General features: G+C 35.9%; 1 protein-coding gene across 1 annotated transcript; it reads right to left on the bottom strand.

Moving 5' to 3' along the window:
- Positions 1–334: 334 nt before the first annotated feature.
- On the bottom strand, positions 335–4,109 carry LOC145597400 (S-adenosylmethionine synthase 2-like). The gene is made up of 3 exons (XM_081653558.1): positions 4,002–4,109; positions 2,744–3,540; positions 335–731 (listed from the first exon to the last, which is right to left on the bottom strand). The coding sequence occupies exons 2-3, from the start codon at positions 3,535–3,537 to the stop codon at positions 350–352; spliced, it is 1,176 nt and encodes a 391-aa protein (XP_081509684.1). The 5' UTR covers positions 3,538–3,540; positions 4,002–4,109; the 3' UTR covers positions 335–349.
- Positions 4,110–11,801: the final 7,692 nt, after the last annotated feature.

Below are 11,801 nucleotides of genomic sequence, written 5' to 3'. Positions count from 1 at the left end.
GTACCCGGTCAACACATACCATGTAGACCTACTAGCTCTCACTTTCGTTCCTCTCAATGATGTGACATAATCTATTACGAGTAAATTGAAAGGCTTAAGCCAAACCATGCTTTCTACCTAAACTGATGCTACTCATAATTCCAAAAATGAAAACAGTAATCCACCTTTTTAAAAATGGTTCAAGAATCAAGTCGAAATTGGAAACAATTTCAATGGAAAAATTAAATAATAAAAAATAATAAAAAATTCAGGATATAAGAACATTATATAGCAGCAGTAACAGTCAGAGATGCAAAATCTGCAGCTCCCAGCTGCCAGATAGTGAAGCGTTGCTTAGCAGGCAGCAGCATTAGGCATTAGTTTTCTCCCACTTCAGGGGCTTGACAACCTCCCAAGTGAAGTCAGGGTCATCTCTTCCAAAATGCCCGTATGCAGCTGTCTTCTGGAACCTGCCATTGCCACCTCTCTTGAGGTCGAGGTTGATAGAGATCATTCCCGGCCTAAAGTCAAAGTTTTCCTTCACTATCTTAAGGATCTCCTTGTCAGGGATCTTTCCAGTTCCATAAGTGTCAACAAATACGGACAAAGGCTCAGGAACACCAATGGCATAAGATACCTGCACAATAGCCCTTCTAGCCAGCCCATTGGCTACGATGCTCTTAGCAGCCTGTCTGACAACATAGGCACCACTTCTGTCCACCTTGGTTGGGTCTTTGCCAGAGAAAGCACCGTGTTGAGCAATTAGGTTTTGATGATTATAAACTAATGATGATTATCTATCTAACGTGTATGTTAAGTTGTGCATAGAAAGAACAAGTTATGCTTGGAACAGGATACAAGGAACCTGAGTAATGACAGGTATATATGTAAGGAACTTGAGCAATATAGGATAAGCAATAGAGGAACAAGAACAACGATAAGTGTTATGGTTGATAAGCATAATGATGGCTAAGGAACCATAAAGGTAACAGTGTAAACATGTGTTTGCATATGTTAGCTTCATAAGGTAAGTATCCTATACATATATAGGTCATGTATGTGTAGGAGTCTTTTAATTTAGTTTAGTTTTCTTTATTGTTTTTATAAATGAAAAAACTAACCTTCTGAGTTACTTTGTTATCCTCAGAAGTTTGCTCGGTTTGTCATCATTAAAAAGGGGCAACTTGTTGACTCTTATGAGGTTTTGATGATGATGTTAAGAATTGAGCAAACTTCCATTTAATAAGGATTTTCTAGTGTTGTGATGTTTGCAGGTTCAGTAAGCGTTGAGGGCTGAAGTAGGAAGTGAAATAGAGGAACTTTAGAAGATCCATGAGGATACAAGTAAAGTTAGAAGAAGAGTTCCAGAAATGGAACTTCCAGAAGTTTCTTAACAGGAACTTCGAAACGGGTTGTAACGACCTAGTTCCGGTGTAATGCTGGGGCAAACCCTAAGATCCAGAATATATCAAGACTACAAGATTCCAGAACAAGAGTTTCAGAGAAGCAACATGAAGACAGAGAAATAGAAGTATATTGCTCTAGGATTCATGTAAGTATGTTGGACATAAAAGTCGGTCTGGAACAAGTTTATATAGAACCAAGGTGAACTCCAAACAGTCAATAAAATTAGAGTAACTGACTTGTCAGGAACTCAGAGACCGTCAGAGTTCAGGAACCTAATAGGAACTTAAGTATGCACGTCGTTAAAAATCGGTTTTAATGATATATATATTTATCTAATACGTGCATATCTTTTAGGGATTTGGTTTTACTGAATAAAGATATTTATCTTCTAATTAATCCCTTTTAGAAAAAGATAAATTTTGTTTAAAAAATATTTTTAAACTAAAAGATAAGATTGGAATAAAATTTGATTTTATGTTAAGTTTATCTTATTATTATTGACAGATTTTATTCTTTACAAAAAGATATATTTTCGGAAAACTTGTTTTTAGAAAATATTTTTTAAACTTATCTTTTCAGAAAATCTATCTTTTTCAAGATGAAATGAATAATTCGAGTGTACTATAAATATGCTCATATGTATTCATTCAAAGTCGAGGCTGACGAAGTGTAGTGGTCGTGCTTAATGGTTTTATCCTTCACCATGAAGCTAAGTCAGTTCTCCTGGTCAAAGTTCCTATCAGGTTTTGGTTACAGTACGTCCAATGAGTTCCAGACAGGTCTCGAGTGTCCAACATATTAGTTTTATCTTTTTATTCATAGATATGTATTTAGGGATATTCAATGAGATCTTGTAATGGGAAAAAGGGTTTTGAGTGTTTTGTATTTTGGGGTGAGATTGTGAATTCTCTTAAATTCACGCAAGTGATGAGTTTGAAATCTCGTAAAATTCGAGTGATAGCTGTGAGTGCACAGTGAGTGAAAGGAACCTGAGAGGTGCCTTGGGTCACCTAGGAAGTGTCTTGGGTTAAGGGAGAAAAAGGGTCCTGAGAGGTGTCTTAGATCTAGTAGGAGGTGTCCTATCATAGAGTCAAGTGTCCGTGGTGGAACTTGCAAATCAAAGGTCTGTGTAATAGGTTGTACTAGGAGAGTTGCCTATTATAGTGGAATTTGTTTATAAGTCCCAACAGGGCCGAGGTTTTACTTCCAGTTGGGCACTGGATGGTTTCTTCGTAAAACTTGCTGTGTGCTTTAAGTTCCTTTACGTTTTAATTGTTTATTTCCGCATAAGTTCCGCGATTGGAACCTACTACCATTCACCCCCCTCTTGTAGTAGTTCATCTAAAATAACACACCGCCACCATGAGCTCCCCATCCACCATATGTGTCAATAATGATCTTACGGCCAGTGAGTCCAGCATCTCCGTGTGGTCCACCAATGACAAATCGGCCAGATGGGTTAAGGTGGAAGATGGTCTTGTCATCAAGGTACTTCTCAGGGATGACAGGCTTGATGACATGTTCCTTAAGGTCAGCAGCAATTTCATCATTGGTGACAGTCTCATCATGCTGGGTGGAAATAAGGACAGTGTGAACACGGACGGGTACCATGGCACCATTCTCATTGTAGTACTCAACGGTGACTTGAGTCTTACCATCAGGTCTGAGCCATGAACAAGTGCCATTCTTGCGAACCTCAGTGAGGCGAGCACCAAGCTTGGTGGCAAGAACATGGCTTAGAGGCATAAGCTCAGGGGTCTCGTCGGTGGCATAGCCAAACATGTGGCCTTGGTCACCAGCAACGATCTCCTCAGGGCGCTTGCTGAGATGGCCATGGACACCCTGAGCAATGTCAGGGCTCTGCTGCTCGATATTGACCAAGACCTTGCATTTGTCGGCATCAAGACCGACATCATCAGAGATGAAGCCAATGGAGCGGCAAGTGTCACGGACAATCTTCTCATAGTCTACATTGGCCTTGGTGGTAATTTCACCGAAAACCATGTTAGTCTTGGTGCAAGTTTCACAAGCAACCTTGCTGTCGGGGTCCTGGGCAAGGCAAGCGTCGAGGACTGCATCAGAGACCTGATCACATAGCTTGTCGGGGTGTCCCTCGTTCACAGACTCCGAGGTGAATAGGAAGGTCTCCATTTCCTAAATTAATCAAATAGAATTCATGTCAACAACCTAACTAATTAGCTATAGCATTGTTATAGCATAAGATAAGATGTTACCATCAAAATTACGTACCATTTCTTTTATGCTTCAAATACAAGTTTAATTTCTAAAACCTCATGAATCCAAAATAAAACCTCGTATAAAACGTTATCCACTGTCAAGTCTAGAACCAAAATCGAAACAAATTGGTATGAAATCAGATCTTCAGATTCATTTTCCGAAAACGAAAATCAATAAATAAACAGATTCCATTTCTATAACCTAATGAAACGAATTCTATGATAATAGATTTAACCATTAACAATCTATCATTTTCACCAAACAAACGTTGAATCAAAAATAAGTAAAATGATAAGCAAATTAAACATTCCGAAAAACCAAAAAATAAAATTAAAAAATTAAAAAATAAAATAAAATAAAAGAGAGCGGGGAAGTACCTTAAGGAAGAAGATCTGAGAAGGCAGGAGAGAGAATGAGAGAACACCGACGAGACGATTGATTGGCGGCACTGAAATGAATATGTTTAACTGCTACGAGTACCAACCGCAATTCGTGCGCTTTCTATTTATAGCACATCCAATTTCACCGGCTACTTGATTCACCGGCTTACTTACCTTCTTTTTTTTATTGCCTACTGCCTTCCTAACTTCCTAGTGGGTTGTTGAGTCTTGTTTGCTACCACTAATTGCCTTTCTCTAATCAATTTTTTAATTAACACATGTCTCCACACTTTTTTTTTTCTTTTTTAAATTACCTTTATATATATACTCCCTCCGTTTTTTATTTATATGAATTTTTTAAATTTGCACAAAGTTTTAGGAGAATAATATAATATTATGAGGGTTATACTTCCTCCGTTTCTTTTTACTTGCAACACAACCTTCTTGCACGTGTTTTGAGGTCGGATTTATTTAATGTAAACGGATAAATTATTCATTTTAATTTTTACAAATGATACTTAATCCTATCCTAATCTTCGTGTAAAAATTATATTGATAAAATCGCTCGTTTACCCTCACTAATCATCTCCTAAAACTGCGTGCCTAAAAGGTGTGTTGCAAGTAAAAGAAAATAGAGGAAGTATATAAGTATTAAATTTACTCTTGAAAAATGTATAACGTTAGGAATTCATGACAAAAACACGCGCAAATTGGTGTAATTATGTGTAGGATGGGGAGATTAACTAGATTTAATGTATAATAGTGAGTGACCCCGGGCGTTGCCCTGAGTTGCTACTGTTGTAGATGTACAATCAATAATTTTTTTAGAAGGCTTTTCAACACTGCTCATTGTCAAACCAAAATTGAGTTATTCTTTAAATATAGTTTTTTTTTTTTTTTTTTAATTGAACCTTGTGGTTTGCACTCATATGAATTTTTTTCTATACAAATAACATAGTTGATATTGACTTAGATGGTTAAATAGTAATATGTGTAATAAGAGGTTTATGAACGCTTTTTAATATACGGAGTGCGAAGTAGGGAATAAAGAGTGAAGTAGGAAATAAATGTGTTTTTTTTTAATAAGTAAACCATACTGTTTAAAGTTATATATATATATATATATATATATATATATATATATATATATATATATATATATATATATATATATATATATATATATATATATATATATATATATATATATATATATATATATATATATATATATAACTTGTGGAGATGGCTAAAGAGTCAATTTTGTTGTAAGTGGTTTGGGGTTCAAATCCTCTTATCATCATTTTTTTTTATTTAGTGATGGTGTGGTATGTGGAGATGTTGGGTAGGTGACATGGCACCGTCAAATGTTTGTGAAGTGACGTGGCATCATAAATTGTTGGTGAAGTGACGTGGCGTAATTTGGAAGAGGCTACGTGGCGCATAGACGTTTTTATAAACGCCTTTTAGTATAGATTTTGCTCTCCCACTAACCCCATATAATTAATTTTAATGTTTTCATAGAGCATGGGGAGATTACTGCTAGGATTTAAGCCTAGCTTTTGAAACAATAGTTAATGAAGATCATAGGTTATGGGGGTTGGTGGGGAGAGGACATGTTAATATGTTATTAAATTGTACTCCCTCTGTCCCTAAATTACATTCCTCTTTGGAAATTTACACGGGAATTAAGGAGGGAAGAATAAGACAAATAACAATAATTAGATAATGCAATGGGAAGTAAAAGATAGAGTAGTTATTACTATGACATGTCATCAATCCTTTTTAAAAAAAAAAGGACCAATCATATGCTCTTAATTGAAATTTTTTAACCAATCATATTCATTGAAATTTGGCACAAGGATTATGAGTGAGATTAGGTAAGGATGAGTGAGAAAGCATTAAATATAAAACAGAAAAAGAGAGTTGATTTACTAAAAAAAACTTACCAAAAATAGAAAGGAGGAATGTAATTTTGGAATTCCAAAAATAGAAAGGAGGAATGTAATTTAGGAACGGAGGGAGTAAGAGTAATTACTTTTCTAATTTTTATAGTAGGTTAAATCTCAGTAGCCAGTAGTAGGTTTACCGGATAACCGGATAAGGACAGTTTCCTACCTACCACAAATTATGTGTCATCGGCTTCGGCTCCGATTCATACTTCCTATTTTAGTATTTTTTTTTGTAAAAAAAATAATTTAAACATTGTTTTGAGCATTTTGAGGTCTATGTACAGTTACATAACATTTTAAGTAATTGAGGCATTGAGCCCATTGAGGATATTATTTCTAATATTTGTCCTATTTACCTTTTGCATACTTTTAAATAAATAATCCATCCGTTTTTAAATACTGGCACCATTTCTTCATGCGCGGACTTTTAGGAGAAATTGTAGAAAGTAATTAAATATGGAGGTGGTGGGGTTGGTGGAAAAATAAAAAATTGTAAAAAGCAAAAGTAGTGAAGAAATTGGAGAACAGAGAATAAGAAATTAATAAAATATGATTTATGTTGGGACCACTAGGTGAGAGAAATGAATTAAATATTGTAAAAAAAAAATAAAGAAATGGAGCAAGTATTTAAAAACGGCCGGAAAAAGAAAGTGGAGCAAGTATTTAAAAACGGAGAGAGTACTAGTTTACTAAGTTACTTAATTCAAAATCTATCATAACTAGATTCGATATACTGTAGTCAAATATGAAGGCTATAATACACGAGATTGGAGCAATTTAGGAGGTATCCAGACCAATATATGACCATTATTCGGCCACGTAAAGACCCAGTGAAACCTTATAGCCAATACAAGAGGTGTGTATGAAAACGGTTAATTTGGAATTCTTAAAGGCAAATTGGATGGTTCCACCCACCCAAATGGACTCCCTGAGGGTATTAGGTTCCATGGTAATCATCTGGACAATTTTTTTTTCCGGGCCAAAAAAAGTCAAAAATTGTCAAAATTGAAGGCTATTATCCATGTTTTTTAAGCAATTTTGTAGGTTTCGGGACCTGGTATCGGAAAGTCTTGAGATGTTAGGGGATGCATCTCGGGATCATATTATGGCGTTTGGAACCATATATGACCATTATATGTTGTCATAAATGTTCGTGGTGTATCTTGATTTTATGAAATTAGTGCAAGTTGTAAATGAGAAACTTGATTGTTTAAAGGCATATTGGATGGCTTTACCCACCCAAATGGGCTCCCAATGTGTATTAGGGTCCATGGTAAGCATCTCGGAAATTTTTATTTTTGGGTAAAAAAAAATGAAAAATTGTCCAAAATTAAAGGTTATAAATACACAATTTCGAGTCAATTTTTGACATTTTTTCAAAAATAAACTGAATGTATGGGGTGGTTCCTGAGGTCATATAAGGTGGTTTGAAACCATAAGACACTAATAAAGATGTCTAAAAAGTACCAAGAACGAGTTTTGACTCTATTTTGAAATTCATGGAATTTTGAAATATAGTGATGTCTAATAATGTGGCGAGAGAGGGTTGCCGCGTGCTGACCGGAGGGACGGACTGAGAACGATCCCTTCGTGGGCCTTCCCCAGGCGTCGAACTGTTAACTCAGAACTAGTACGAAAAAGGGGAATTGACTGTTTAATTAAAATAAAGCATTGCTATAGTCCATTCAGATGTTAACAAACACAATGTTAAAGTGAAGAACTTCAACCAATAAGTGCTTAGTAGGGGTTTAGATGATAGTATGTAGGGGTTAAGAGATTTAGTATGAGTTAAGATGATAATAGGGGTTGTAGGATAGTAGGGGTTAAGAGATTTAGTAGGGGTTTAGAATATAGTACGGGTTAAGAGATTTAGTAGGGGTTTTGGTATAGTAGGGGTTTAGATGTTAGTAGAGGTTGTAGGATAGTAGTAGGGTTTTGGTATAGTACGGGTTAAGATGATAATAGGGGTTTGATATAGTAGGGGTTTAGATGATAGTAGGTGTTAAGAAATTTAGTAGGGGTTAAGATGATAGTTTATTGGGGTTAAGTTGATAGTAGGGGTTGCAGGATAGTAGGGGTTAAGATTTTTAGTAGGGGTTTTGGCATATTAGGGGTTGTAGGATAGTAGGGGTTAAGAGTTTTAGTATGGGATTTGGTATAGTAGGGGTTTAGATGATAGTAGGGTTTGTAGATTAGTAGTAGGGGTTATGGTATAGTAGGGGCTTAGAAGATAATAGGGATTTTGGTATAGTAGAGGTTGAGATGCTAGTAGGCATTTTGGTATAGTACGACAAGTTAAGATAGAAGGGGTTAAGATGATAATACGGGTAAGATGATTCAACCTAGTTGGTGTAGGTTGAGATGTTAGTCGTGGATGGTGACTTTTTGGATGGAGTGGATTATAGGGTGCTTGATAATGTTAAATTATGGGAAATGAAGGATTATGGAGACAAAAAGTCTTGGGTTAAGTTGTTTTGTATTTCCTACCCGAAGATTATTGGGATGCGTAAAAGTATTAGGGCTCTTTTTTATTCCAAAGATGGTAAAAGAATTTTGCGTGAGATAGATAATTTGGAGTATAGTTGGTACAATTTGGAATCACAACTCATGGGCTACCAATTCAAGTTTTCACAACAACGATTTTTATAGGCAACCTTGTTTCCTTTGAAGATAAGATGGTTTCAATACAAAACATAATCACCTAGCAAAGATTTGAGCACAATAATAGGGGTTAAGTGATTTAGATTGGGTTTTGGTATAGTAGGGGTTAGGATAGTAGGGGTTGTAGGATATTAATAGGGGTTATAGGATAGTAGGAATTAGGATAGTAGGGGTTGTAGGATATTAGTAGGTGTTGTAGGATAGTAGTAGGGGTTTTGGTATAGTAGGGGTTGTAGGATATTATTAAGGGTTGTAGGATAATAGGGGTAGGATATTAATAGGGGTTATGTTTTGTTCATTTATAATCTATCTTATAGAATAAGCAAAAATTTCCTATAATATTGTGCTCAAATCTTTGCCAGATGATTATGTTTTGTTCAAAATTCATCTTATTGGTAAAAGAATTTTGCTTGAGATAGACAATTTGGAGTATGGTTGGTAAAATTTGGAATCCGAAAACGTTGAAAGAATCACAGCTCATGGGCTACCAAATCAAGTTTTCACAACAATGACTTTTATAGACAGCCTTATTTCCCTTGAAGATAAGATGATTTCTGAACAGATCGAACATAATCACCTAGCAAAGATTTGAGCACAATAGGGTAAATGGGTGGATTAACTATGACTCTCTTAAGGTTGCCAAATGCCTCGTCATTTAATTAGTGACGTGCTGTAACACCCCAATAATTCTCCCTTTTCCAAACCACTTACTTTAAATAAAATAGTGGAGTACCATTGACATGCTACCACCACGTGTTAAAACGTTAAGGCTTTATCAAAGTATTGCAGCGGAAAACCAAACATAAGTCTTTAAAATAACACAGTTCAGAAAACGAATAAGCCAAAGCTTACAAATTGGAACCATAAAGGCCCTTATTTAAACCAAACCAATAATCAAAGTCCATAACATAAATGAAATAGCAAAACATAAATAAGTTCAATACAAGAATCGAATACTCTCAACCACATCAAACCCTTGACAATGCGTATGTCAAATCCCTGAACTTCACATCATCAAGCTAACCTATGCATACTGCTCCCCAATAATACAAGTGTAATAATTGGATCATCACATGGTCATTGAAAGGCGAAGGCCATGACCAAAAGAAAACACACAAAAGCACGCAATCAGCAAAGCTGAGTACATACAAGCTACAACGTACAAAACTTAGCATGCTTAATTAATTAAAGTAAATAAACATACAACGTGAATTCAATAATCAAGACTCCACACTTAAACAATTCAATTGACTCAACATACTTACTAACTAATTCCAAACATTTGACTCTATATTTAATTTAATTAATTTAGTTTGGAGTAAGCAATAGACGAGGTTGTCCAATCCACCAAATCATTTTGGTCCCAAATGACCATTTAAAATAAAGTTTAGCACGATGCAAGAATGGGCGCGACTCCATTCTCACAAAGTTAGTCTAGGATCCCATCTAACTTTCATTATAAAATAAAATGTAAATACCAAAAGAGAAGAGGACATGTTGATCAAACAAGCCTCAAAAAGGCATGGGCTACCACCGTGTACCCCAACCCATAATTGTCAATACTCTAGAAGTGCACGCTTTCCAGAGTTTTATTGCTCATCCATGTTTCACTTTACGTGATTACAATTTTAATTAATGGCCGACTCATTCAAGAAGACCATACATAACAATCATACATCAATTCACTTTTAATCTTATTTAGGACAATGGTGATCACATCACAAGTTGACCTTTAATTCCATTAAACTTTCAAATTATTCAAAATTGTTGAACATAGTCAACCCACCTAGCCATTTCGGCTTAATCCACCTTTACTCAACATACTAACAAGTCATGATTGAGTAATAAATAAATAAATAAATAAATAAATAATAACCTAGTGGAATAATTAATAAATTCATTCCACTTAAACCATTCAATTTCAATATTTTAATAATCCAAATGTGGTTAACAAACCAATCCAATAAAATATGTTTGTATCAATATTCCATACAAACAATTAATCCAATATAATTCAACATGTTTAAATCCATAATTCCATACAAACATAATCAATTCACCAAAACATGTCTCATAAAAATAAGCACATGAATTAAATCAATGTGTAACCAAATAATTTTCATCCAAGTGTTCCCTAATCATGAAACTAAGTTTTTTCCTTTTGGTACCTAAACATGATACTACTTATAACGAAGTAGACATGTACGTACCTCGTATAAACAATCCTTTGTGCCACTTTTAATCACTTAAAATTCTCCTATGGAATAATCACTTCCTAGAAAACAACCAACAATAATTAATATTACTAACCCAAGTCAAATTTTACGAACCCGGGCCAGAAGCGACGCATGCGCCCGTCGCCTAATTGCCGTCCTACAGTAGGAGTTTCGGCCCCCAAAGGCACGTGTCTAGGTTAAGCTCGCGTAGTGGATGCGATGTGAAAGCCGCCTTAAAGTACAATTTCTACCGAGTGGTGGGTTGAATCCTTTACAAACAACTTAAATACGCAACGGGGTATTGTAAGTGGCAGAGTGGCCTTGCAGCCACGATCCACTTAGATTTTGCCCTATGTTGCTCCGATTTGTCCCTCCCCCCGCCCTATTCCCAAAAAAACACCTATATTTTGAAAAACGAGTTTAGCAATGCATCTCGTATGCTAAAAACTGCTAAGTACGGGAGTAAGACAAGTCACAAAGCCCAAGTGTTGGGATGTTAGATGGCACAAGGGGCCGTGTGGGATGTGCACAAGACATGTGCACCCAAGGACAAGGCATAATTGGTTCCGGGCACTAGTTACGACTCCCAAGGCCCTTAAGACATGATGATTATGGATGAATGAGATGGTTTTAGGACTATGTATGACTCCCAAGGCCCTTTGGGAACCCATGGAAGTAATTGGATGCATAATCTCGTCGGGTGGAAAAATGATATAAGGTAGACAAGTATGAAGGCTATAATACACGAGATCGGAGCAATTTAGGAGGTATCCGGACTCAGTGTCGAAAATTCACGGAACACTACAAGATGCATTACAAGGTCGCATAATATTATTTCGACCCATATATGACCATTATTCGGCTACGTAACGGCCCCGTGAAACCTTATAGCCTATATACAAATGGAGTGTGCAAAAATGGTTAATTTGGAATACTTAAAGGCAAATTGGATGGTTCCACCCACCCAA

The sequence above is a fragment of the Chenopodium album genome, chromosome 20 (genome assembly GCF_948465745.1).
Source record: "Chenopodium album chromosome 20, dcCheAlbu1.1, whole genome shotgun sequence".
NCBI classification, from domain to species: Eukaryota; Viridiplantae; Streptophyta; class Magnoliopsida; order Caryophyllales; family Amaranthaceae; genus Chenopodium; species Chenopodium album.
This window is presented reverse-complemented; position numbering and strand designations above follow the sequence as displayed.

Coding starts and splice junctions, on each gene's coding strand:
- LOC145597400 (XM_081653558.1), bottom strand. CDS start 3,537: ATGGAGACCTTCCTATTCACCTCGGAGTCTGTGAACGAGGGACACCCC. Junction 732..2,743: donor GGATGGGGAGCTCATGGTGG/CGGTGTGTTATT, acceptor AATTGCTCAACA/CGGTGCTTTCTCTGGCAAAG.